General features: G+C 35.3%; 3 protein-coding genes across 7 annotated transcripts; 2 read left to right on the top strand and 1 right to left on the bottom strand.

Moving 5' to 3' along the window:
* Positions 1–116: 116 nt before the first annotated feature.
* On the bottom strand, positions 117–7,564 carry LOC114752953 (DEAD-box ATP-dependent RNA helicase 10). Of its 2 annotated transcripts, none has more exons than XM_028941624.1 (14): positions 7,258–7,564; positions 6,944–7,090; positions 6,532–6,661; positions 6,316–6,385; positions 5,956–6,018; positions 5,672–5,746; positions 4,074–4,193; positions 3,473–3,514; positions 3,311–3,385; positions 1,705–1,851; positions 1,417–1,554; positions 1,063–1,174; positions 891–979; positions 117–504 (listed from the first exon to the last, which is right to left on the bottom strand). In XM_028941624.1, the coding sequence occupies exons 2-14, from the start codon at positions 7,074–7,076 to the stop codon at positions 382–384; spliced, it is 1,317 nt and encodes a 438-aa protein (XP_028797457.1). In that variant the 5' UTR covers positions 7,077–7,090; positions 7,258–7,564; the 3' UTR covers positions 117–381. The 2 variants fall into 2 exon arrangements, with proteins under 2 accessions (XP_028797457.1, XP_028797458.1); XM_028941625.1 differs by having other exon boundaries at positions 6,944–7,085.
* LOC114752951 (uncharacterized) lies at positions 7,185–27,985 on the top strand. Of its 4 annotated transcripts, none has more exons than XM_028941621.1 (4): positions 7,185–7,198; positions 24,519–25,863; positions 26,015–26,163; positions 27,249–27,704. In XM_028941621.1, the coding sequence occupies exons 2-4, from the start codon at positions 24,925–24,927 to the stop codon at positions 27,496–27,498; spliced, it is 1,338 nt and encodes a 445-aa protein (XP_028797454.1). In that variant the 5' UTR covers positions 7,185–7,198; positions 24,519–24,924; the 3' UTR covers positions 27,499–27,704. The 4 variants fall into 4 exon arrangements, with proteins under 4 accessions (XP_028797454.1, XP_028797456.1, XP_028797455.1 ...); XM_028941623.1 differs by lacking the exon at positions 7,185–7,198 and having other exon boundaries at positions 24,439–25,863; positions 27,249–27,333; positions 27,621–27,985; XM_028941622.1 differs by lacking the exon at positions 7,185–7,198 and having other exon boundaries at positions 24,439–24,579; positions 24,661–25,863.
* Positions 17,288–22,197, top strand: LOC114752950 (DEAD-box ATP-dependent RNA helicase 7). Its single transcript, XM_028941619.1, has 14 exons — positions 17,288–17,843; positions 18,393–18,527; positions 18,634–18,774; positions 18,872–18,983; positions 19,202–19,272; positions 19,368–19,522; positions 19,641–19,752; positions 19,876–19,977; positions 20,060–20,120; positions 20,215–20,383; positions 20,459–20,555; positions 20,708–20,802; positions 21,223–21,356; positions 21,628–22,197. The coding sequence occupies exons 1-14, from the start codon at positions 17,397–17,399 to the stop codon at positions 21,885–21,887; spliced, it is 2,091 nt and encodes a 696-aa protein (XP_028797452.1). The 5' UTR covers positions 17,288–17,396; the 3' UTR covers positions 21,888–22,197.
* Positions 27,986–28,000: the final 15 nt, after the last annotated feature.

Raw genomic sequence — 28,000 nt, 5'->3', positions numbered from 1 at the left:
CAGCTCCGAAGAGAGAACCTTGTTAACACGATAAAATTCAACAATGACATCCTTTAATTTCTCAAAATATATTGTAATATTCACCACCAATCATCTACGAATTTGTAAAACTACACTGAATTCAAAGGAAGTTAGACAGATTGGAGTCTGGAAAAGGTTCATTGGTAAAGTTTATAACATCAGTTTTTCCCTATCATACAATTCATCTAGATCCCTCAATACCAAGCCCTCTGAACAATGACATTAGCAATAGCAGGAGCGCATTATAGTTAAGAAAACTGGACCTAACGCAACAAGTATATTAAATATAAATAAATAATAAATATCAAAATTGCCATATACAATGAAAGATTGCAAAAACTAATCTGCTGAGGTATAGTCTCATTTCCTTTTGAACTTCTTGGATGATTTTCCATCTTTGAGACCTAAATATTTTTCAATATCTTCCTCTTCATTATCTCCTTCACCCTTCCTTCTCCTCTTCCCTCCATTCTCCTTCATTTTCTGCATCAGAAAATAAATAGTTTAGCAAAGTCATTACACAGTTATGTAAAGCAAATCATGCTCACTAGCTTACTAATTTCCTCATAATGAGATGTTAACAAACAATATGATAAGATAGTTCAAATCCAAGCTAAATCTTCCAAAGACGACTTGGGTCCATTTAGTTATATTCACTACAAGTAATTCTCCAATCAAATATCACCACTAGAGCTTTTTTCTCAAACCAATACTTAAATATAACGGGCTATTATTATATTTATGAAAAAATCCAAGTGTTAAAATTTGATTGGAGAATTGGTTGTAAGGACAATATTATAATCTTAAAAACAAGAACATCCCAATTGTCTAATAATCGATATTCTCCTTAAACTCATTAAATCATCTACCATTGCTGATAATCTTTTGGCCTCGCTGACACGCTCTTCCAGAAGCAGAACCTCTTCTTCCTGCGCAGGATACTCTGGTAACTTCTTGCCTGAGATATGCAAATTACATATTTAAACCTTATTCCTTCATTGGAATGGCAAAAGCAAAGCCCGAAGGGGATGCACAACTTACCTATAAGCTTCTCTATCTGAATGTACCACTCCAGTTCATATTGATTCACAAGGGAAATGGCAACGCCAGATCGCCCTGCCCGCGCAGTTCTTCCCACACGATGTATATAATCCTGTAGCTCACAAGATCAGAAATCCATTGCACAGAAACAAGTGACAAAATTTCCCAAAAAAAAAAAAAAGCTCTTCTCGTTTCACAACTTAATGAACTTAATGAGTCCAGATCCGTGTAAGTCATGCCCCGTAGAACCATGATATTGAAGACAAATGAACTAAGAATTATGGTATGATTGTGCTGATCAATCTCAAATCACACAAAAGTCAATAGAGGTTTGAAAATAAATAGTATTATTACCTTTGAGTTTGTAGGGATATCATAGTTGATAACCATATCTACTGTAGGAATGTCCAGACCTCTACTTGCCACATCTGTGCAAATAAGAATATTGCAATCTCCAGACTTGAACTTGTTCAAGGCTCCAAGTCTCTTTGACTGTCACAAGATACCCGTAGTGAAGGTTATAGACGTCTCATTTGCACACCCAGAGACGTGTACTTTCTCTGATCCTAGCATCCCTCTCATGCTCTCACAGAGGTAAAGTAGAAACCAACAAATTAGAAATATCCAAATCAGAATAATTACCTGGCTCATATGACCGTTAATTGGGATGGCTTTGAGGCCCAAATTTCTAAGAGTTAAAGCCAGGAGCTGGGTCGAATCACATGTGCGGGTAAACACCATGGACGTACTTCCAGCCATTTCAGTCAGAATATAGACGAGGTAGCAATCCTGCAAGTGACACACGATAAAATCATGAACATTGTCGTCAAAGTCACACATGATATTAGTCATGAAACCAAATTCACAAAAAGGAAGCACGATATGGTTAAAGGTCCATTAGAGTCCATATATATTGCCCTAGGGGCAAAATAGGTGATGTGTGGAATCAAAAGACTAATTCCATGAGTTTTAAAGAACAAGGATGGCCAACACGAGAACAAGCAGAACGGCAACTCAGCAACCTCATGCGCATAGAAGGGTAAGGAGAGACTGTCTGTTTCTTTTTCTTTTTTTTGGGGGGGGGGGGGGGAATAGAAGCCAGAGGGAGATACAGAGAGAACTCAGAACCGGATTAATCTGATAACAAACGACATAACATAATCAGGGCCCTGGGCCCCTTTATTTATAATAGCCTAAAGCCGCCTATCGGTTAGGTCACAAATATCTAACATCGTGACTACCATGACTAACTAACTCCTACTCCCTTTAATATTTACAGAACACAACCCTCCCCAACTAACTAAAAGCCCAGGAAATTTATCTCTTGCGTATCTTTTGGACTCCTGGCCTTTAATGCAGGTAATGGTTCTGGAACTGGAAATTCAAATGACCTTTGTACGGCCACATTCTTTTCCAAAGCCTTTCCACACTACGTCACCTTGATTCTCTACAGTCTCACTACACCCATAATATAGAAAGTATTAATGATAAAGACGACCATATATCTGGGAATTTGCACTTTATCAGAAGTCTTTATGATAAAGAAGCTACTGACAAAAAGTCCTTTTCTTCTCTTATTTGATTCTCTACACTCACACTACAATAGAAACATAAGACTTTCGACTAAACTTCACCACTGAACATCCCAGCAAGTTCTTGTTTTCTTTCCAACTCCCCAGGAAGAAGTTTTACAGGGACAAATCACTATGGAAACCTAAAGGTCCTTTAACAGTGGTACTCAACAAGATCAATTAAAACGATAAGCTGCAGACAGAAGAACCACAAAGGCCTGGTCATAAATGCTCAATGTGTGATAAACGCTGTAAAGTAGCATATGCTTCATTACCACATTCTCTCTTTCAGACCGTATAGGCTGCATGTAGTATATACTCTTTAAAAGAAAATCATAAGCACAAATAAGGGGGTGTTTTGGATTCGTGAAAAAGTGTTTTTCAAAAGCACTTTTCCTCAAATCTAGGCAAACTCCTCCACATATTTATTTCGTATACTGTAAAAGCACTTTTAAATCCATTGTTTTGTTTCCACCCAAACACCCCCTAAGATTTCCATTTGATCACCAATGAGTGATGCAACCTATTTTTTAAATCACAAAAGTGAAACTAATCTATGACAACACTATCCCATTAAATAGAACTCATTACAGCAAAAGAAAATAAAAAGACCACCAAGTATAAAAAAATTCAATCAATTCTAGCAAAACTTTTCAGACAAGGATGAACAAAAAAACCTTGTGCTTAGCAGGCAAAAAGCGAAACTGCTGCTTCAAAGTGTCGACAGTAGAATATTTAGATGCTGCTTCGATCTGAATTAGGTCACAACATGATATTTAGCAAAATCTGAAGGGCTGAGAAAAACTAACGTAGAAACAAATATACTAAGTTGATTGTACCTTCACAGGATTCCTTAAACAAACCCTTTGGAGTTTTTGGACCTACAACATCAAGAATGGAACTCGTTCAATTAGTACTAATTATGATGGCAGATAACAAAAGAAGCACCTAGATCTAAAGAGGCAAAATTTCATGCCATCAAGAATACATTATGAAGAAAAAAATGCAAATGTCTTTTACACCACATACAGGTACGGAACCAAGGGTTATATGAGAAACGGGCAGTCTCCTCCCTCCAAAATGATACGAGCATGTACATATGGATAAAAGTAGACCCCCCCCCCAAAAAAAAATATATATAACTCTTCGTAAAATTTTCTCTTTTAATTCCTTGAAAACATCTAATGAATGCTTTTAAGAACTAATGAATCCATTTAAGAATATTTTAATATATATCTAAACAAAACATATATATTTCATATTAATCTTACTATTATTATTTTCAAAACAATAGACGCGTAAAATATGTTTAAAAACAATTTCATTTATTCATAATTATAACATATGCCTCTTTCAGTATAAAATTATGTTAATTTATTTAAATTTTATTATCTATTATTTATAAAGCGCACAATTCGCAATAAATCTACCATTATGTACCTTCTTAGTCATTGTAGCAGAAAACAGAAATGTTCTTCTCTGTTGAGGGATAGCTAGCAGAATCTCATTTAAAGATTCCTCAAAATCCTCATTCAAGAGCCTGTCAGCCTCATCTAGGACCTGGATAAAATGCAGAGAGATCAAGCATCTCGGAATAAATAATACAGAAGTCAAACTCAGAGTACATTATAGAGAACAGAACAGTAAAATATTTTCTACATCTTCAACCAGGTCAAGCTTCCATAAAGAATGGTTGCTTGATCAACACAAGGCAGAAAACCTACAAGATATGCACACGGATTGCCAGCTACAACTAATCTTTCTCTCAACGTAACGACACAGCAAATTAGCAAAGCAAGAACCACATAAATGAAAATAACCTAAAATTAAAACGAGGAACATAAAAATATCAACAAACGTCAATCCACATCAGATAACATTAGTCCATTCACCAAAATCAAATGATTAAATCATCTCCAAAAATCCTTCATTGCTCTAACCATGGAAAGCTCACAAAAAATAAAAATACAGAAACTGTTAAGCTTGCAAACCAGAAACAAATAAGGTGGGCAAATAAGTCCAAGCATGCTATATCTTTGGTCTGAGAAAGAGAAATAAGCCCCACCTAATTTTTCATGCTGCTTAGAATACCCGAAGAAAGAAGGAAAGAAAAAAATGGAACATGTGCAGAGTCTTAGAGATGATATAAGGGGATGGGAAGTGCAGAAACGTTTGCCTTGTTTATTTTTTGGTTGAGTTAGAAGGGAAGAGAGAAAATAAAAGACAATTTATGCACGCATTTTTACATTAAAGAAAAAATATGCATAACAAATGAGTTCCCCTCCCCCCCTCCCGGGGGATAAAATGACATCAAAAATTATAGTTTCTCATGCAAAACAACTGCTCCAAAACCAGCTGCAATGAGAAGGGATGCAAAACTCAGGGCCCGCATCTCATTTCCATCCCATTGCCCACTTAGGCATCCAACTAAATAGCAGAGTAACTCCTTCCTTCACTCACTCCCCTTCCCATTGAACCAATTCCCTAAAACCGAAGTGTTAGTCTAAAGTAATGCTTTTCATTTTATGAGAAATTACTATTTACTATTTTTTAAAATATAAATGAAATTTTTAACCAGCCCCATCATGCAGCACTCAAACTGACAAAATTTACCACTCTAAAGAACAATAAAAATAGAGAATATTTTGGAAACACGACAAAGGGAAGTTTATGTAACATTTATTTATAATTGAGTAAAGGTTGTACAGTTTGAGATACAACCAATGCCGGGCCTATATAGAGTTTAGCTAAACTAATAAGATGAACAAATTAATAATATTCTAACAACCATAGAAAATGTTCCTACAAACTTATTCATCGCAAGAAATCTCTGAGTAAGAACAAAGCAATGTACGTGCATTAACTTTTAAAAGAACAATTATCAAACGCCCTGTATGACATGCTAACAATATTAGACAATGAATGAAGCCCATAAAATGCATACTACTAACAGATGAAAAATACAACCACGCAAGCCCATTCCCCAAAAAAAAAAAAAAAAAAAAAAGCTAAAATCAAATGAAAATATAAATTCTTACCAAATATTTCAGTCTGTTAAGAGTAAAGCCTTTAGTGTTTTTTAGGTGATCTATAACACGACCAGGTGTCCCAACCTGCAAGAAAAATCACAATCATGAATGCAAACACCACCTAAAGCTCAAAAAAGTTATGTGCACACCACATCAACACCTCCTCCCACATTCACTAATATTCTAAGAAATCGGAATTTAAAAAGACAATAGGCGCTCCTTAACTATTAGCAGATGATATTGGAGAACAAGAAACTAAGAAAACGCATAGGCATGTCTATAGTAACACTTACAATAATATGAGGCTGCTTTGCTATCTTGATTGCCTGCTGCACCATCTCAATCCCTCCAACTAGCTAGAGAAAAGGAAGGTATAACAATTAAAAAAGACTGTTACACTAAGAATATGTAGAAAAAGAATACAGCCACCAAAACACCACATGATACAGTTAAGCCTACAAAAATTGAGCACTATAAGCAGATAGGAATGACTCATGAAACTCATGATTGTCAGGCTTGGTATGAAATGGTTAACAATGCATAAATTATAAACAAAGACCATAAGACAGACATTATTTACTAAGCAGTAAGCAGACAGCCATTGAGTGTACGCACAATAAAACATGCCAATACAAAAATAGACATAAGCTTACCACAGCACACTTGACACCAATTTCAGCACCTAATGCTTCAAACTGTTCGGAGATTTGAATAGCAAGCTCTCTAGATCAAGGTTAAAACAAAAGCAAAAACAAAAAACAAAAACAAAAAAAAAAAGAATAAGAAGGAAATCAGCCCCATATCAGTGAGAACAATTTCAGTCTATTAAAGGCATAAATTCACAATTAAATACAAGATTAGATATCAACCTTGTGGGAGACAACACACAAGCAAAAAAATCTTTTGGTCGCGGCGCTTCAAGAAGGGCATGCAGTATGGGAAGAGCGAAGGCACCAGTCTTCCCAGAGCCAGTTTGGGCGAGCCCAATAACATCCTTTCCTGTGGAAAGGTCCATACAGAACTACCATCAGTATATATTGAGCTATTCCCAGGAAACCTATTGGAGTAAGAATTTACGATAAATTTAAAATAATGGCATAAAACATCAATAGCCATAGCATTAATTTTCATTTCTATTATATTGATTAATTATCTAGCTAATTCTATAAAGCAATAACATTTCATTATCAATGGTATATAGCCGCAATTCCAAAACTTCAAAAAAAAAAAATTGCCGTGGCCAGGGGAACAACTAATAAACCAATATATTAGATCATCAACCTTCCAGTGCAAGAGGAATTGCTTCAGCTTGAATCTTCAATGGTTTTTTCCACCCCAACTTTTCACAGGCTTCCACCAGCGGCTCAGATAAGCCCAGATCCTTAAATGTCACTCCTTCAACCTCTTCTGCCATTCTCAGTAACTAGTCTGCCAAAAGAATCGAACTCATTATCAAAGAAATCAATGACTCAATAAAGAACACGATTATTCATGCAATCCTCTGTTTCAACAAGAAGAAAATAGAAAATTCAAGAAGTGAATATGAACGTGTAGCGACAGATTCAGGGATTGGGATAAGGAGAGGGATTGTAAACCTTCCTTGTGTGGCGTCGGAGACAGAAAGCAAGGAAGACGAGCTGAGTGAGGATCCTCGAGCGTTGCGTCGGCTGTCGGCGTGAAGGAGAGTAGAGCCCCCAAACTCGAGCTTCGCGCCCGACTGTGCGAGTGAGGATCAGAGACTGGAGGAGGGAGAGAGTGAGGCGTGAAGGAGAGGAGAGTCCCCGGCGCGGCCTAGCCGGCGTCGAACGGAGGGGAGGAACAAAGGGCGGCCGAGAGGCTAGGAGGAGGGGTTCAGTTTCAGTCGAGTAACAATACGTATGGTGGCGCCAAGACAAGAGTGGACTTTCGTTCGCTTTGCCAATAGGGTTTCCCTTTGCAAAGTTTAATGTGACTGTGAGCCCCGGTCTTCCCCAAATTTTACTCCTTTTTTTTTTTAATTTTTGATGAAGAACTGGTATCAAGAAAATTTATTTATTTATTTTTTCTATTAAAAAAATAATTTAATTTTTCCATAAAAAATAATTTAGTTAGAATTTTTTTTCAATAAAACCCTGAAAAAATATGATAAAATATTTCTCACATATTTAATAAGGATGTTAGTGAGAAAAAACATTCTACAATTACTTCCCATTTCTATTATAAGAATTAATTAGAGATTAAATTTTGTTTTAAATATAAAAATTCAATTCACTTGATCTTTATATTGATTATTTTTCACAAACTAATTTACTTAGTTTATAAACTAATGAGGATTTTTTTTGCCCAACAATATGTTATTAATATTTTAGATAGATTATATCATTTTCAATATATGTCAACTATATTAAGATGAGAGAATAGTAAATTAGTAACTGATTTTCAATTTTTTCCAATGTAAGTTGGCGCGATAATTTACACGAGTATATTTTGCTGATCCCATATTTTCAATTCTCTTGCATGAAGCCTCATAAAAAATAAAAAAGTTTAGATTGCAAAAAAGCACAAAAGAAAAGGTAAGAGAAAAATGAAATTAGTGTTGAAGTTGGAAAAAAAATTTTCCAAAATTATTTTTAAAAAGTGACGATATTTCTTTTTTTTTTTTAGGGACAATGGCATTAAGATCTCAAGAAAGAATAAATACTACAAAAAGGTCCCATATAAATCACATATAGATTATGACCTTGTTTGCTATCACGATTGAAATCACTTATAAATACATTTTATGTAAGTTGAAATAAAACTCCTCTCACATACTTATCTTGTATTCCATAAATCACGATTAAAAAGCTACTTATAAGATACTCCAAACAGGTCCTGTAAGTTCCAATAGGACTTCACTGCAAGAAAATCAAAAGCTATAATTACGTTTCTTCTTAACGATTTAGAAGCAAAAAAGCAAAAATTTCAAATCAAGAAAATAGAGTTTATCAATCATCTTTCCCATCACCATCATTAAAATTGAAACAACTTCCCTCTTCATTGTTTTGACCAATTTTTGGGTTTGCGACATTCATCTCCCTCTTCATCTTGCTGAGTTGATAATTTAAGTTAGAGTTTCATTATAGATAGATAGAGTAATGAATGTATATTCTATTTCTGGGCATATTATGGGTGGCATGGTGCGTTTCTATGTGATTAAGTAGGAATGAATGAAAATGATTATGATTGTTGTGGGCAAAACGCCTAATACTAAATGGAAAAATGTGTTGTCAATAGAGCTCATGACAATTGTTAATATAGTTACTTGACTTATTAATGACAATTATGTTGTACAGATTTATATTAAAGATGATGAATATGTCCAGAAAGCATCTATTTTTTTTCTTTTCATTGTGGGGAAAAGTTTGCAAATGATGATAATGTAAGAACAATAAACATAAAGAAAGATACGAATTATAAAGAGTTGAAGACAATAATATCATCATTTGTTGCCAAAAAAAAAAACTCATTTGTTTTAAAATTCTCAAACAATTATGTATGTTTACATTTGTGGATATTGCAAATGATGATGATGTAGAATATTTAGTAAAGCTCAATAAATAAAGTCATCATATGTGAGTAGGAGAGAAGGAAAATAATTACAATACAAAACTAATAATGAATGATGCAATAAGACTAGACATAGTGCCAAAACATGAAAGAACCTAAAGCCTGGCTAAAAAACATGCCATAGAAACCATCTTTTTTGTATCCAGATGTGATAGGAACTTTTGTAAATGTGACAATACATACCAATAGTTATGGTGTGTTTGGGATAGTAGTGGTAGAAGTAACTTTTTTCAATCTGACTTTTACAGAAATCAAATCGAGTAAAAGTCAGATAGTATAATGTTATTTATATTTGGATTGGGTTTTATAAAAAAGTCAGTTTGAGAAACTAAAACTTGTTTGGATGATAAATGTAAAAATAAGTTTATAAATAAAATGACTTAAAAAACATGAATTTTATTAAATAGTACATATCTAATATTAGATATATACTATGTGACTATTTTTTAAGAAGTAAGGAAAATAAAATTATTAAAAGTAAATAAATTTAATTTATTATTAGAAAGAAATTATATATATAATGTGACCATTTTAAAAGAAGTAATGAAAATAAAATTATTAAAAATAAGGAAATTTAATTTATTGTTAGAAAAAAATTATATATATAATGCGACCATTTTAAAAGAAGAATTGAAAATAAAATTATTAAAAATAAAAAAATTAATTTATTATTAGAAGGAAATTAAAAAATACTAAAATACTTAATTAAATATATGTAATGGAAAAATATATATAAATTAGAAATCATACAAACGTAGTATTTTTAAACTAAATACATCATATACCTAACAAGATGCCATGCTTAATACAATTTGGTCTCTGATTGTGTCACGTACATGATTCATTTGTCTTGATCTGGTTAAATTTGAGGAGGATGTCTCACCAACTTGATCATCATTGTCTTTGTCAATTATACTTTTCAGATTGAGCTTGTATGAAATCTCTATTAGTTTTAGAATTTCTTCGGAGAAAATTATGTATAGCCATTGTAGCATAAACTATTTGAACTTGAGTTTTATACCTGTATTTGGGGATCTTGTCTAAGATGGGAAACTTATTCTTCCACACCCCAAAAGTCCTTTCTATAGTGCACCTCAAACTTGAATAATAATAATTGAAGATTTCATTATAATTTTTGAATCTCGGTTCTCACTTGAAGTTTGGAAGTTGATAGTGCTTACATCTATGTGGACCAAGATATCCTAGTGGAGTTGGATAGCCAACATCGACCAAATAATGATTCCCTAATAAATCATGAAATTATGTTGACACTGTGAAATTAATGTAAATATAAAATGAATTCGACGTAATTAAAAATGAAGCTAATGAAAATATACCTTGAGGTGGATGAGGGAAATCCAAGGCTGGAGTTGATATAGCAGTGTTAAACACACAAGCATCATGTGCAGTACCTTCCCATCCCGCCAACACAAAAGTAAAACACATATCCCAGTCACATACAGCCATGACGTTTTGTGTCAGATATCCCTTTCTCCCAATATATTTGTCTTGCTTCGAAAGACTAACCACACGTAGGACGTTAGTGCCATTAATTACTCCTATTGCATCATTGAAATATGGCGAATATCGTCTATCATTTTTTATTTTTGGGTGAGTTACGGAAAACATAGGTTCGAGTGGTTTGATATATTCCCTGGATAGACTAAGGCAAGCCTGTATTACTCTCTAAAAATGCCTACTTAAAGTTTCTCCTAAATGTTGAACCCTTTCTTGAATCATCATATTATATTGTCCATGACCAACTATGTTAAAAAACATAGCGACAATTTCTTCCACTCCCAGTACTTAGAATTTTGTAAACCATGTTCGGCTAGTTTAGAGCACAATCGCATGAACATTTCTTTTTCCATTCGAAACATGTCATAACACCGGACTTCATGGTCTTGTAAAATTTTTTGCACCCATAAATTACCTATTTGCTAACTCGTTCTACATGGCTCTTTACACATATAAGGCATTACATATTAACTCACAAATACAGCTACCTCTTTATACTGTGTTATCTCTTCATGTAAAAGGGCAATCAATTGAGATTGTTCATCTTCTTCTGACCTCTTTTGAGACTATTCATCTTCCTCCATCCACTTAAACGTAAATTGATTGTTCCAATTTACCATAGATAATGTCACCTGTGAGTGTGGTTAAATTCAACTGTAAGCATTTTTTTAAGTGACAAATAAATATTTTTTAAGTGAGAAATAATTTTTTTTTTGCTGTTAAACATGCAAACACATAAAAGTCAGTCTAAAAACATTCATAAGCTGCAATTACCACTATAAACAACACATGTAACTTAGAAACATTCAAAAACATTCATAATTAGTCAACAAGTTACATAATTTCATAATTCCATGAACACTAACTTAAAAACATACAATAACAACTCTGGTCTGAGTTAGACAAAATAAAGTCATAATATGCGTCCTAAAATATAGTTCAAGTAGGGGGGTTTCAGCCATGACGGTGGGTTGTATGCCATATCCTGTAGCCATAGAACCAAGTATTCTAGCTGTCCTTTTAGTGAAACAACCATTTCCCGAACACTCTTGTGCAGTAGAAGTCTTAAGCACCAATTTCAAAAATTAGAGTTACTTGTAATTTCCTCAAGGCGGAGCACTTCTGCTGTAACCTCAGAAATTAATACCTCCTTTATTTTGTTTAGAATTGTCGTTCTATTTTTAGATGTAGTAGCTATTGCACTAACTGAATCTGCGATTTGTCTTAAGGCTGGATTTTTTTTGCCTTTTCTGCCTACTAGACCCTTCACCTCTCTTCCTCTTCTCATAGCTTCCTGAACCACTAGCTGCAGTTTTGCTGTTAAGTTCATGCCTGCCATCTCATCCGTAACTCCTACACTAGCACCTCCAAGATCTTCTTCACTATTTCCCGATCCTTTAAGTAGATCTGTATCGACTTTGTACACATTCTCTTTGTCATCTTCTTGTGTCTGATGATGAGAGCCTTTGTCGTTCGCCTTGGGGTTCCCAATCAAAAATAAATCCAAGCAATGCAATATAGTGCAAAACTCGAGTCGTTTCACTTTGAGGAGCCTTTATTTGAAATCCTAAGCAAACTAAGTATCAAAAATAAAGAATTGACTTGAAAAGGGATTGATTTTCTTTTTAACTGACTAATTGGCAAAATTTAAAAGGATGCAAAATAAGTAAATAATTTTTGGATTTTTAATTTATAAAATGGATATGAATAAAATAAGCAAATTGAGTAAACAAGTGACAGCAAATGGAAAAGCAATCCTCTAGCTTAATGATTAAAGCTATCATTACTTCAATTAATTTAAGAGTTAGCTAAATTCAAAAGACTCTAAGGGCTATCCCTTATACTCGGTTTAATTAGAATAATCAACACCAAGCCACCTTGCATATTAATTATTCAGAATTAAACTGTTTCGGCACAATTAGCTAAAAAGAAAATCAAAGAAAAGCAATTAACATTTTTAGTCCAATAACCAAGCCACCTTGAATTACCATGGAATGTTCACAATAATTTCAAAACATAGTCTGACCCAGTACAATGTAAAGAAATTAAAGCTAATTACAGCATAATGTTAAATGCTAGTCAAAGATTCCAACAACTACAACCAATCTCAATACAAATATAAACTATCACAGCCCATTCACACATTGTAAAATTCATTCTAAGATCTAGAAATCACAATTATAATGAAAGAAGTAAAGATCGAAAGAGTTGAAACTCCCAGCTCTAAGTTCAAGCCATAGCCATTGCTCTAGAGAATTGGAAGGATTTAGCTAAGTCCCTGCATCATTGAAGCTCCACCGTATGCTTCAATAATCACAACCATAGCAAAACAACAGTGAAGGAGCCAATGGAAGATGAAAGCTGGAGGTATCATTTCGCCGTTCAAGCTCTCTGTTCTGTTCGCTAATCTGGTTCACGTCTCCTCACTCTGTTTGCTGTCTCTCATCCAGCCCTGTCAAGATGAAGAAGATGATGACCCGAATAGTGCCTTCGCTCTCTCCCACTGTGCCTCCTTCAGCTCATGGGTGTGTGTGTTTCTTTTTATTTTTTTCTTTTTCACCGCCGCCACCCAGCTCGCTCTCTCTGCGTGTCCCCCGTCTCTGCTTCTCTGGATTGTGGGTGATGAATTATTGGATATTAGGGGTTATTAGGTGGGTGGGGAGCAAAACGCAACACTTTGCTCCTTTTTTTTAATTATATTTTTTTTCTCTCTTTTTTAATTTTCATTTTTATTTTTAAATCTTCCAAAAACCTGCAAACAAAATTCAAGGATAAGGTAGTATTAATTGTCCTCAAAAATCAATTAGTCACAATTAAACCAAAATATAACAATTTTGCCCCTATAAAAATAATAATTCAAAATAAAACATATTAAATCAATTAATAATCAATTAAGGCCAAAAGGACTAATTAAGTTGACAAAACCCATATAAAAGATATCAAAATATATAAAAATAATTGAGTTTGTCATCTGAGGGTGGGTTAAAGATAGTGCCAACATATCCTTTTCAGATACTATCACACTCTTGAATATCGTGTTTAATTCATGAGCAAACTTCAACCCATGGTACCTAAACTTTTCATATTGGGGATTCTCCTGCAAGAATCCAATCAACAAAAATGAAAGCCTATAACAAATAATAACAACTCATAACTCAAGATTAACAATTATATACCAGTTTTTTCTTCTCCCACCACTCATTTGTTGCCATCACTGTATTGTTTGTAGGGTCCCAACCTACACCAGTCTCTTTGGTTAAATCAACTCATGTCCTCCAATCCTTCCACAAACAACACCAGTGGCAGCAAGAAGCATTTCACATGATTAAAGGAAAAAAAAAAAGAGAACTGTGCAAAACTTTACGGGAGTAAATTCCAAAAGAATAGACTTCTTCTGCTAGAATGAAAATGCCAAAACCTTGTATTTGCAGCTGAAACATCGACATCAACCGTAGCAAGAGAAATAGATATAGAGCTTAAGACACTAAAACTTTTGCCATTTCACATGACTAAACAGACACAGAGCTGAAATACCACAGAACCTCTTTTGTTTAATAGCTATTCCAATTGACAGAGACAGAGGAACCCATAAAAAGTAAAAGAAACCCACATCAATATTTAGCAACCAGATGAAAATATAACTTATAGACAGCCGGACCATATTAGTCACCGTTGAAGGAGAAAGGGGGGTCACTGGAATGGAAGAAACAGGAAAGGGGTAGTCAGTTCAGTTTCCTCCTACCCAGTTCGACAGCCAGACCAGATTAATTGAAAGAAGATCAGATTAAGAGTAAGAAACAAGAACAAATCACGGTCAAGACTCCAAAACCCATAACAGCTATGGGATCGAAAATTCAAACAAGTTGCAGCCAAGAACAAGCGTGAAAGATGAGTAGATCTAGGACCAAAAAAATTGATCTCTTACCAAGTGAAGAACGAGACTGTCACTAGTGTAGATCAGGAGTAAACGAGATCCGGTAGCGATGACAGAACAGACGGCGACCAATGCTTGCAACTGAATGGATGATGAAGAAGAAGAAGCGATGGATAAAGGAGAAGAAGACCACAGTCTAGCCACTCCCACACAAGAACCAAAACGATGAGACGGTGGAACACGATAGGGACATGCCGGAAGACGGCGAGGGCACAGTGGAGATATGGCAGGAGAGGTCGTGGTGTGGCTCCCGTTTAGTTTTAGAGCGTGTTTCAAAATGAGTATGTGTGTCATTTTTTTTTTATTGAGGTGAGAGAAAATTCATGCAAGGTTCAGGTAGGTAAAATATTTTAACACCCACTTAATTTTCCAACGGTATTATCCAACGCTCTTCTCACCCAAAAAAAAAGCACCTTCTTTCAGCTTCTTGCAGAAGTCCATTTCGGCCTCAGAAGTCATATAAAGCAAACATGGGTCCAAACATAATTTTTGAGAAGCCTGATGACTTTTACAGTGGGGATGCACATTTAGAGGCCCAAACATGATCCCAAACATAGCCTTAGTTTGCTATTGGAACATGCAACCTATATATATATATTTTTGTTGTTGTGAAATTAGTGTAATTACATTTATATGAAACTGTAAATGAAAGTTGGTTATAAATTAATATGTTTCATTTTGATGTATAATCGGTTATCATTACCTGCACCCGTCATTGTCAATATGCCCTTCGTCACTTGTCACTTCAATTACCACTTATATAAAATTATGAAATTACTTGTCATTAATTATACACTCACTTATTAATTGTGACATTGTGACTTGTTAATGGTAGCATTATCATCTACCAATATATAAGCTGATATGTATCTATATTAAGTCTTGAAAAAAATATCATTCAAGTAACATAAATTTTGATAATACATTTTGATTATAATTTGATATAATGTCATATAATATTTTGAAATATAATTGAATTGCACATTTAAATTAACATCATCTTCAATTGTTAATATTTTCTGTCTCAATTGTTAATATATGTACCCTTACTTATTAATGGTGTGAGTGTAGCTTGTTAATAGTAGCATTGTCACTTGTTAATTTAAATGCTTATATGAATTTGCTTAAGTTTTGAAAAAATGTCACCCAAGTAATATAAATTTAGTAATACATTGAAATATAAAAGAATTACACATTTGAAACTAACATATATCAATGTTCTTAATGTATATTGTTAATATTTACATCATAAATTGTTAATAGTTGCATTGTAACTTGTTGATTTACTTATTGATATATATAATGTAATTTTAACAATTATTTTGTTTTTTTTTGTTTAAAAAACTAAATATGAAAATAGATTATACATGAATACAAAACCAAATAATAATTTTTTTTCATTTGTCAATTTTTTTGATATAAAACGAGCTGTCAACATTCAGACCATTATTTGTCAATACATCAATCTACAATTATCAATAATAGCATTTACAATTGTAAACACATGCTCATCAACTAATATTTCATTACGACATTTAAATATTATGATATAAAGCATATTTTTACAATAACAAGTGACATAAACAATAAAAACATCAAATGGGTTACTTTCTTTTGCAATAAATGATGATATTGTTGTCTTCAACTCTTTTATAACTTGTATCTTTCTTTATACTTATTGTTTTTCTACTATCCCCAGCATATCACATATCATCTACTTTATCTACAAATTTTCCTACATGAAAGAAACAAAATATATGCTTTCTAGATGTATTCACTATCTTTGATATAAACCTGCATAGCACCATTGTCATTAAGAAGTCAAGCGGCTATATTGATACCTATCGTGGCCTTCATTGACAACACATTTTTTCTTTCCGTATTAGAGGCATTCTACCCACAACAAGCATATCTTTTTCACTTATTCCCATTCAATCATAAATAAACACAAGATGCCACTCACAATATATCTAGAAACAGAGTACCCATTCATTACTCTATCCACTCACAATAAAACCCTTACTTAAATTATCAGCTCAACAAGATGAAGAGGGATATGAATGTTGCAAACCCAAAAGTCTGTCAAGAGAATGAAGAGGGAAATTGTTTCGACTTTAATGATAATGACAGGGAAGATGATTGACAAACTCTATTTTCTCGGTTTGAAATTTTTTTGTTTTTTATGAAACATTTAGAGGAAGAAGCACAAAAATGGCCCTCCCTTTCATTTTTTTTCTTCTAAATCATTAAGGACAAAAATGTAATTGTAGCTTTTGATTCTGCTGCAACGAAGTCTCATGGGGACTTATGACTTATTTGTGATTTATGTGGGATCTTTTTATAATATTTATACTTACTCGAGACGTTAGCGTCATTATTTATTTATTTATTTATTTTTTTAAATTTTTTAATCTGTACTAACACGCATGCTTTCAACTCTCCGACAAAAATAGCGAAACGTGAGAGATCAAGGTTTCAAATCCAACGGGCAGCATCCAAATAGAATAGGGTTTCGCTATCCAACGGCAGCAAACGAATCACCGATAAACTATAAATCCAAGGACGTCGTCCAAGCCACTCCTCTTTCGTCTCCTGCTTCTGCAAGTCACTGCCTTAACCTAATTGAAGCAGGAGCCTCCGCCTCCCTTCGATACCCAGCCACACCGACGTTGTCTTGTCTTTACCCACTGAGCCATGCCTTCTCTTCCTGTCTCCGATATTGCTCTTTCTGAGACTCCCAAAGATAAGAAGGAGAAGAAGAAGAAGATGAAGAACGAGGCTCTGATTGAAGAGGGAGTTTCTGCGAAGAAGAAGAAGGAGAGCAAGAAGCGTAAAGCTTTGGATGCTGAGATGGTGGCGAGTGAGGATGAGGTAAAGAGTGAGACTAGCTCCGAGTTGGTTGAGCCTGATAGTGTGAAAGACAAGAGGAAGAAGAAAAAGGCCAAGATGGATGAACCAGAAGATAAAGAGGAAGAGGTTGAGAAGGAGAATCCTAATGCAATTTCGAACTTTAGGATCTCGGCCCCGTTGAGAGCCAAGTTAAAAGAGAAGGGGATTGAATCACTATTTCCTATTCAGGCCATGACTTTTGCTACCATCCTCGACGGCTCTGATTTGGTTGGTCGGGCTCGCACTGGGCAGGTGTGCTCTTTTCTCCCTGTGTATCAATGTTTGTGTTTTATCTGTCTTGAAACTGTTCTTTGTGAGCTCAGGGTTGACAATAACGCAAAGTAGGTATATAAATCTTTAGGCCAATGAGAACATCATCAAGGTGATGACTTTGGAGTTTTAATTTTATTACCAGATTATAGTGTCATCGGAACGGAACACATCCCAATTCTGAGATTCTGCGTCACTATAGCATTTGGAAAAACATTCTCTGCTCTCTCTCTCCCTGTCTTTTTTTCTTTTAAAAAATTTGTGCATCGTCTTTTATCTCAAAGATTAGTGTTAGAATGGATGCGACCTTTTATTTGTGTAGCCTATTGCCAAAGGGTTCGTTGGAAGCAGTCCTTAATGAGAAAGTTTGTTACACGATGGCTAAGTTTTTTATTTCTCTTTTTATTTTCATATATGTTATCTGCTGAATCCAAAGGTTGAAAGAAGTCGAAATATATGAATATTTTGCTCTCAAACTTATTTGTAAAATTTTTCATGTTTTTCTTACTGTGTAATCCTGTATAATTGCAGGGTAAAACTCTTGCCTTTGTGTTACCGATATTAGAGTCTTTGACAAATGGTCCTACAAAAGCAGCGAGAAAGTCTGGGCATGGAAGGTCTCCATGTGTTCTTGTGCTTTTACCTACTAGAGAATTGGCCAAACAGGTAAATTATGCATGTGCTGATTCCAGATAATATTTTTATTTATAACTGCTTGGTGGTTGTTACCTTCCCCCCATGGTCTATTAATTGTGGAAATGTTGGGCATCAGGTGTTCGCTGATTTTGAGGTTTATGGTGGGGCACTGGGATTGACCTCTTGTTGTTTATATGGTGGAGCTCCATATCAAGGACAAGAAATTAAACTCCAGAGGGGCGTTGATGTTGTTGTTGGAACTCCAGGACGGATAAAAGTAATTACTTTAGCACTTCTTTCTTATCATGGCTATGATAGAAGCTTCGATTTCTTTGTTTAAAATTTATTTTTCACTTGTATATATTTTCGTGTAGGATCATATAGAGAGGAAAAATCTTGACCTGAGCCAACTTAAGTTCCGTGTCCTCGATGAAGCAGATGAGATGCTGCGGATGGGTTTTGTCGAAGATGTTGAGCTCATTCTGGGTATGAATTTCTTTTTTTGTAAGCACTGTGTGCTGTTGCGATGACTTATGTATGTTATGCGTATTGGATAATTTGATAAGTCTACGTTCCTGTCAAATATTAACTGTGCCTGACGCATTCTCTGAATCTGGCTTATTCTAGGTTTTAGGCATGTTGAGGTTTTGAGGTGATAAGATGTTGTCTGTATTTAAATAGTCTTTTATTCTTTTTTTTTCCAGGTGAGGTAGAGGATGTTAGTAAAGTCCAGACACTTCTTTTCAGTGCTACATTGCCAGAGTGGGTTAAGAGTGTATGGTTCCATCTCCCATGCATTGTTACAAAATCTAGTTTATGAATGATCATATGTTCTTTAATCTCATTAGAAACCTGCTTTTCTTTTGCCAGATTTCTAAGAAATTTCTGAAATCTGATAAAAAAACTGCTGACCTGGTGGGCAATGAGAAAATGAAAGCTAGCATTAATGTTAGGCATATCGTTCTCCCGTGCTCCAGTTTTGCCAGGTCCCAACTTATTCCAGATGTTATACGTTGCTATTGCAAGTGAGTTTCTATTGTCCTATGTTTGGTAATTTGGTTGTGCTCCCCCCCCCTACATAGCCACCTTTCCAGAATCTTCTGAATTTTGATTTTCATTGTTTGATGCATGGTTCTGATACAGTGGAGGCCGGACAATTATATTTACTGAAACAAAGGAGTCTGCTTCTGAGCTTGCAGGGTTGTTGCCTGGTGCACGAGCTCTGCATGGTGATATACAGCAGTCACAACGTGAGGTGTGCATTAGCCCTACAACTTCATATTTTTTAGGATAGATTTGCTTGCTTTTTAACCTCTCCCTATTGTAAGCACTCTTACTATATTAACTTAGCAAAATCATATGTTTTTCCGTTTTGTAGGTTACCTTGGCTGGTTTCAGGGCGGGGAAATTTACCACATTAGTGGCCACCAATGTGGCAGCCCGTGGTTTGGACATTAATGATGTTCAGTTGATTATCCAGGTTTGATGGATCTCCATGGACTATTTTAAATAATTTCCATATTGGCACTAATCTGGCATGCTAATATATGAATTTGATTCAGTGTGAACCCCCACGTGATGTAGAAGACTATATTCATCGGTCTGGGCGCACTGGAAGAGCAGGTATTAATGGGATATTCTTACTAGTTAAATACTTGCAGTGTTGGGGTTTTCAACTTTTTGGTAACACTGGAGTTGATGGCATTGGACATTTTAGGTAATACTGGAGTTGCTGTTATGCTTTATGATCCAAGAAAGTCAAATATATCAAAAATAGAAAAAGAATCTGGTGTGAAATTTGAACACATATCCGCTCCCCAGCCTGCTGATATTGCTAAAGCTGTTGGTGGGGATGCTGCTAAAATGATAACCCAAGTGTCCGATAGGTATGTTTCTTTTTTGTTAATTAATTGTGCTTAATGCTATATTTTGTCGACAACTTACATGGGTCCTTAACGCAGTGTCGTCCCTGCATTCAAATCTGCCGCAGAGGATCTTTTAAACAATTCAGGCTTAACAGCTGTTGATTTACTTGCAAAAGCTCTTGCCAAGACTATTGTAAGTCCACAACATTCTTTCCAGCTGTCCTTTCTTTTCTTTACAAGTGCCAATCTTCTGTGATTTTTCCCCCTTGTCAATTCCTTATCTTATTTATTATCATACCGAGAGTTGGAAAAATATTGGTTTTTGATTTCTCTTGTAATGTCCAGGGTTATACGGATATAAAGAAAAGATCACTACTTACTTCCTTGGAGAATTATGTCACGCTACTTCTTGAGATTGGAAGACCCGTTTACACCCCTTCGTGAGAATTTTACAAACTTCTATTGTTTGAAATATTACCTTTGTATCTTAATTTATATCAACATCTAGGTATGATATGCTAGTTTGAACTGCTGTTAGAGGCGCATGGGACAGTATTGATTAATCACCCTTGATTAGAAATGGTTTATGCAATGAATGATTTAATTGTTTTGCAATGTATTACTTCTCTTAGAACTTATATATAGGTAATGCAAATGTGTGCTTTAAAACATGCTTCAGATGGATGCTCACAGGTATAATCCGGCTATTGTTCTTGGATTATTATGTTTATTGTACAAAACATCAAAATACTTGGTCTAGACTGATGCCTTTCCAGTGTCGTCATGGTAGAGGGTTACTATGTTGCACGTGTAGATTTATTTGGCCTGCTTTATTTACTGTTGTTATGGGCCGTTTTCAGATTTGCATTTGGAATCTTGAGGAGATTCTTGCCTGAGGAGAAGGTTGACTCTGTGAAGGGTCTCACTATCACTGCAGATGGAAATGGTGCTGTCTTTGATGTGCCAGCTGAGGACCTGGATACCTTCCTTACTGGTAAAGCTTTCATTACCTAGTTTCTTGGCACTACTTTGAGGAAAATGGAAAGGGCCTTTTCCAGTGTGTGATTGTACTGTGACTCTAGTCCAATGAGATTTGTTATAACCTTTACATAGTATGTAGTAATTCTCTCTCCGTGGGGGATAATTGTTGCGGTATTGCACAAATTGGAGTCTTTGGAGCTATAACTGATGCGTACGAATTTTACATTTTTCTTTTATCTTTCCATGCTCTTCAGTCTTCACCCGTGTATGTCTCAATCATTCAGGTCAGCAAAACGCTGCTAATGTTAGCTTAGAAGTATTGGAAGTATTACCAAGTTTGCAAGAAAGAGACCAATCAAGAGGTAGATTTGGTGGTGGTCGTGGCAGCGGTGGTGGCAACAGGTTTTCCGGTGGAAGGGGTGGTGGCAACAGGTTTTCTGGTGGAAGGGGTGGTGGTAGATTTTCTAATGAGAGAAATGGTAGGTTTTCCAATAATTCTAGAGGTGGGAGAGGTCGTGGCAACAATGGGGCAAAGAGGTGGTGAAAAGATTGAGTGTAGTCTATTTGTGAAGACTAAGGAAGTGGTAGTTTTAGTGTTGGTATATGGAGGATCAAAGTTCTGATGGGCTCAGCTTGCCCGCATAATTAATTCAGAATATTCTTATATTTTGTGTTATTTGTCATTCTCTTTCATACATCTGGGGGTTGGATTTGCCCCCCCAGTTTGTATGAGTTTTTGTTTTGCTTCGCATTATTTTTCTCATTTTTCACTAGATTGTAATATCAGTTTTATGTCTGTATGGAAATTCCAAAAAGAAATTATACTATATATATTTTCTGTTTTTTGATTATTATTTTTGGGTTGTGTTTTCTTTCTTTCTTTCTTTCTTTTTATTTTTTTGACCAGCAGGGTTGTGTTTTCTTTGGTGAACTAGACAGTTTTATCTAGACATAGAATGAGGTAACATTATTTTAAAAGATGGATGTCAAATCATAAGGGCCATGATTTCATGATTTCCATGCTCGATGTAATACATTCTTAAAATCAAATCATTTTAAGAATATCAGAACAAACTTTTCAGCAGAGAAATGGTGATAGTCACTGCAAAAAGCGTTAGGAAAAGGGACAGAAGGATGCTACTGAATTTTTCTTTAACAAAAAAAATTCTTGTTAAAATCACTCATTTATTGTTTTAAAATTTAGCACTTTTTGGTTTTTTGGTTATTTTTCTGAATCGTCTTGTATGTGCTGCAAAGAGCTGTCAAAAAGTTAAAATACATTAGTGTTTTCCAGTACCAAGTGGAGTGAAAATGGGACCTACACTCAAACTTACCTAGTTCTTGTGGTCAAACCACTTCAGTTTGCGGTTTAATCTCGAGTCTTAGCTCAAAAGTTGATTTAAGTTCTAGGCTGCTGATCTGATCTGATTCTTTCAAAAAACCCCAATTAAGGGGAGGTAAGACAGGAATGAAGCGTGCTTGGTTTTAATAATTGGAGCGGAGAAGCGGGAAAATTGTTGGAAAAATTACAATAAAATCCTAATGAAAAAAAATTACTACCAATAGGTCCCAATGACATATTATAAATTGTCAATTTTTTTACTCTGCGACTTATTGTTACAAACTGTTTAGATTGTTACTAAGATTTTTTAATAATTATATTATTTTTTTGAGACTTGATTACAATTCTCCCAAAATTATTTGTCTTTGTATGTTTTCCTTGCCTAGTCTCTTTTCACCCCCAAATTGGCTTTTTTTTTTTGAGAGAAAAATTTATCATCTAATCTTGGCAAAATTACTCATGACAATTTTTAAATATTCCGTAGTCGTTTAACGAACTGTTTGATTAGAAGGCTATTGAGACAAAAATTGTTTGGGTAATCCTAGAAGTATTTTTTTAAAAACTTGAAACAAACTCCTTTACATATTTATTTCGTATTATATAAAAATATACTTTAAAATCATGGTTTTGTTTCTATTCAAACATTTTAAAATTTTATAATCAATTTTATGAAGGTTATCATATCTTGACAAAATTATCCATGACAAGTTTTAAACAGTCCACTCCCCTCCCCCAAAACTCGATCTTATGGTCCGTTGCCTTCTCTACGTAACTACGTTCTACTCTTCTTCTTTAGGAGCTCAACGCCGTTTGGACTGGAGGGAGCAGCCATCATAATCATCGGAAAATCAGGGAGGAAGGGAGCTGAACCAGGTGGAGTCTTCTTCAACGGAGATGCCGCGAGATGGACTGAAAGGCGAGTTGGAGGATGCGCCATCGGAGATTGGGGAGGGGGGTGAGGGAGGAAGACGCTACTGGAACCTCAATCATGCTTAGCATTTTACAACTTGAAAGCAAACTACACCCCTGGTTCCTGTAAGCCTGGCTTTCAGGATTATGCATTCCTCATTTCTAGGCTGCCATGCTCAAAAGTTTGCAGACAATGAGAAGCTTTGTTTGCCTGTTTTGAATCTCATTGCTTTCTTTAAGAGGTGCTAATTAATTTATTTTTAGTTATTTTGTATTTCATTTATTTGAGTTTTAGATTTGAGAATTTTCAAATAAAATTTTCACATTATGGATTAGATATATTATTTTAAAAATATGATTTGTTAAATGGGAATATCAAAGGTATTATCTAATATCTTGATTTAAATTAAATTTGAACAGATGATAATCTCATTCTTATAATATTTTTAAATTACAGAGGGAAACCTTAAAAGGGAATTTGCTTTCTTTGCCTTCCCCAAAATAAAAACCAAGTAAAAAAAAAATTTAATATCATTTTGTGTCTTTTAAACTTATTCTTATTTTAATTCTGATCTTTTAAAATTTTTTACTTAACATATTAGTCTTTATGATTCAATAAAAATATAGACTATTTTATCATTTAAAAGACCAAAGTCTATTGTTTAAAATTTAAGAGAGTAAAATTAAGATGAGGACAAATTTAAGTAGTCAAAAATTATATTAATTTTAATAAAAAAGTGAAATTGCTTATATAAAAATATATTTTTCCCCCTTAAATAAGATAACGTCAAAACCCCTCTGCTCCCCTTCTTCTCATTAAAACCCTCCCGTCTCTGTTCCCCCAATTCCTTTGTTAACGTTGCTCTCCTCCCATTTCCTACCAAACGCACCCTTGCAGAATTCTAGAATTTTCTTTCTTCGGAGTTCGGTGCAGGCGCGAGAAATTTTGATCGCCGCTCTTCCTCGAGGATCTGACAACTTCCCGGTTCGTCTCTTCTATGCCTTAACCTGAGTGGAAAATGAATCCAGTTCTTCCATGGAAGCATCTCTGAACATGCCATTTCAGGATTACGCTATTCCGTATTGTTGCCCGCACGTCTGGCCTTCTTCCTCTCCCAAAGTTCCTGCGAAGCATAAAGCTGCCTATTCGGTTCCATTTCTTCTGGCTTCCCTTGTTCATTTGTGATATCTATTCTTCTTTATTCCCGCTGTCTGATCTGGTTATTTTTCACGGTTTCCATTTTGGGATGACGCTTTGATTGAGAAAGATAATTTTCCGCTTTTAATCTGAGCTGGTCATTTTGTTATTTGTTTCGTTAGTTGCCCGATCATGGGATCCTACAGAAGAGGGAAGCTTGCCCTTGATGCTTTTCGTAATTTCTCTTCAAGGATTATGCCCAAAACCCAAATTTCGCAGCGCAGTACTAGATTTTGCGACTTTGAATACTCGACGACTTCTGCATGTAAAGGAGCTAACAGTTATGGGTTTCCGTCATATTCTCTTATATCTCATAGACTAGGATTACGAGATGGACTGAATAGGAACTCACCTAATCCTTTTCTCACCGGGGCTAGGAGATTTTACTACGTGGATCGGTACAATGTGCAACATTTCAAGCGCCGAGGGCCTAGTCGGTGGCTGCAGGATCCAAGAAATGTCTTAATTGTAGTGATGGTTGGTTCAGGGCTTTTTATCACTGTATACTATGGGAATTTGGAAACTGTTCCCTATACCAAGCGAACTCATTTCATTCTTTTGTCCAAATCTCTGGAGAGGAGGCTTGGAGAGACCCAGTTCGAGCAAATGAAAGCATCGTTTAAGGGGAAAATATTGCCTGCTATACACCCAGAAAGCATACGGGTAAGAATGATCGCTAAGGAGATAATTGATGCATTGCAGAAAGGTCTGAGGAAAGAGCAGGTCTGGAGTGATTTGGGTTATGCATCAGAGCACGCGACGGCACACGAACGTAATGTGCGTGAAACACTGAATGCATTGTCGGAGACGGAAGGGGAGTTTGAAGATAAATGGTACCGCGAGGATGAGATTCTTGATGACAAGTGGATTGAGAAGAGCAGAAAAAAGGGTGAGAAACGTGGTTCACAGGCTGCTACATCACATTTGGATGGATTGAATTGGGAGGTGTTAGTGGTGAATGAACCTGTTGTTAATGCCTTTTGCTTACCCGGGGGAAAGATCGTTGTGTTTACTGGTTTGCTTGAGCATTTTAGAAGTGACGCAGAGGTAGCCACTATTCTGGGACACGAGGTATGTTCATGCATTTCTCTGAATTCTGATTCTCTATATTTACACTTTTTTTGGGTGTGCGGACCATTTGGTCACACTTTGTTTATGTATCTCGATATTAATTCACGAACGTTAGTATTTATGATTTTCTTAATTATTAATCATTGAATAGGTTGGCCATGCTGTGGCTCGACACAGTGCTGAAGGGATGACCAAAAATCTGTGGTTTGCGATTCTGCAGTTGATACTCTATCAATTTGTCATGCCTGATGTCGTCAATACAATGTCAGCTCTTTTCTTGAGGCTGCCTTTCTCCAGGAGGTAAACTTTGTTCAATCTCAGTCACTAAATCTGACCTCTATATAACTTCTGCAAAGTAGAAAAAGCTCTTGAGAAGATCAAAACTGAGCTTTAATTTATTGTGGACTAATGATTAATTAACAATAATATTTGATATGGTGTTACGAAACTAGTAGAATGTCGAAGTAATGCTAAAAATGAGAAGGGAGTGAGGAAGAAGGTTGTGAATTTAAATAACTCATTGCTTCCTGGCCTGGGCACACCTGTAGCTTGGGGCCTTAATCAATTGCCGCTCAATCAGCCTTCAAAATTAAAAGATCAACCGTATGGCAAATACTTTTATTTTTTGGAAGTTAGCAATCACTCCTACAGTCAATGGTTGATAAAGACGACTTTATACAGAAGGGAGCCAATATTCTATAATGGAAAGTGTCTCAGTTTTCATCTTATTCTTCACGACATTATTTTTGTGCGTTGTTCCATGTGTTCTGTTTTGATTTTAAGTTTGCTGGTGCCAGTTGAGCTTCTCCTCAGTTCCAGGAGCATATTTTGACAATCTGACCAAGACCTATCATAGCTTTCCCTCTCTTTAAGTTCTGAATTGCATTATCTCAGGGCCGTTAAACTTAGTATATTTGTGTCAAAATATTTTCTGGTTTTTCCTCCTGTTACTTAAGAAATCATATGGTTGCCTCTCTGGCGATTATTTGGTCTTTTCCATTGAATCTATACGTGAATATTGTAATAAGCTGCTTGTGTTAGTTGTGTTTGAGTGAGTAAAACTCGTTATTTGAGTGAGTAAAACTCGTTATTCGATTTATTAATGGCCTCTGTTATATTAGCATGTATGTAGTATACTATGTGTATGGTAATATAATTTTTCTTTTTCTATTTTAAAATGGACCTATAATTTATTAATTTTAATTCATTTTTCTGTTTAATTTCAAATGGAATATTTATTATTATTATAATCAATTTCAATTCATCTTTGGTAAACTTACCCAGAACTATAGTCATAGTGATCCTCCTATTCAACTGCTTAACTGCGTAGCGTTTTTAGGGCCATGATTTTACTGCCTAACGTTACCCTTATTCACATCTTTCAGGATGGAAATGGAAGCAGATTATATTGGGCTGCTGTTAGTTGCTTCAGCTGGATACGATCCCCGAGTGGCACCCACAGTCTATGAGAAGTTAGGAAAGGTTACTGGGGATTCAGCACTTAGGGATTACCTCTCTACTCACCCATCTGGAAAAAAGAGGGCACAATTGCTGGCTCAAGCTCAGGTCATGGAGGAAGCTCTAACTATATACAAGAATGAAAGGGCAGGTCGTGGGGTTGAAGGCTTTTTGTAGGAAAGCGCAGTCATTAGTTGCTGCTTCTGAGTTCTGACTAGAGCATGTATTGGGGAGTAAGATTTTTATCCCCCTCTGTGCTGATATTTATAGTTTTTTATGGGAAGATTAACATCTTACAATTGTCTATTTCTGTTATAAATTGTACATTGATTGGTATCCTTCAACCAGGGTATCCCTACTTCCACTTTGTTCAACCTCCCAGTAACAGATGGAATAAAATAAGAGAAGTAAGGGGTGTGAAAGGTACATCATGGCTATGAAACCTTGAGTTTCTAGAAACACAGAAGTGTACTGAAGTCGTGAATAAGAATTTTGCAGATGTGTACGAGGGATGTTTTCGTCCATAGCCTAGCTGGTGGCTAAGTTCCATTATATCCCTGTAGATATCCAGGAACCAATTTCAAGTATTTTTGCTTAGTTCTGATCTTTGATATTTCTAATCATTTATTTATTATTCCCCATAGTTGACATTTCTTTTTGCCAATTCATGCGATGCGGT

The sequence above is a fragment of the Neltuma alba genome, unplaced genomic scaffold, assembly GCF_004799145.2.
Source record: "Neltuma alba isolate B1F8T4 unplaced genomic scaffold, ASM479914v2 tig00007615_pilon, whole genome shotgun sequence".
NCBI lineage: Eukaryota > Viridiplantae > Streptophyta > Magnoliopsida > Fabales > Fabaceae > Neltuma > Neltuma alba.
Note: the sequence above shows the minus strand (reverse complement) of the source record. Positions and strands in the feature narration are given on the sequence as shown.

Bases quoted from the DNA above. Each gene is read 5' to 3' on its own strand.
- LOC114752950 (XM_028941619.1), top strand. From the start codon at position 17,397: ATGCCTTCTCTTCCTGTCTCCGATATTGCTCTTTCTGAGACTCCCAAA. The intron at 18,984-19,201 runs GTATGAATTTCT...TTTTTTTTCCAG, and splicing joins AGATGTTGAGCTCATTCTGG to GTGAGGTAGAGGATGTTAGT. The intron at 20,556-20,707 runs GTAAGTCCACAA...TGTAATGTCCAG, and splicing joins AAGCTCTTGCCAAGACTATT to GGTTATACGGATATAAAGAA.
- LOC114752951 (XM_028941621.1), top strand. From the start codon at position 24,925: ATGGGATCCTACAGAAGAGGGAAGCTTGCCCTTGATGCTTTTCGTAAT. The intron at 25,864-26,014 runs GTATGTTCATGC...ATCATTGAATAG, and splicing joins CCACTATTCTGGGACACGAG to GTTGGCCATGCTGTGGCTCG. The intron at 26,164-27,248 runs GTAAACTTTGTT...CACATCTTTCAG, and splicing joins AGGCTGCCTTTCTCCAGGAG to GATGGAAATGGAAGCAGATT.
- LOC114752953 (XM_028941624.1), bottom strand. From the start codon at position 7,076: ATGGCAGAAGAGGTTGAAGGAGTGACATTTAAGGATCTGGGCTTATCT. The intron at 6,386-6,531 runs GTTGATATCTAA...ACCTTGATCTAG, and splicing joins TGTGTGTTGTCTCCCACAAG to AGAGCTTGCTATTCAAATCT. The intron at 6,019-6,315 runs GTAAGCTTATGT...CCTTTTCTCTAG, and splicing joins TTGGTGTCAAGTGTGCTGTG to CTAGTTGGAGGGATTGAGAT.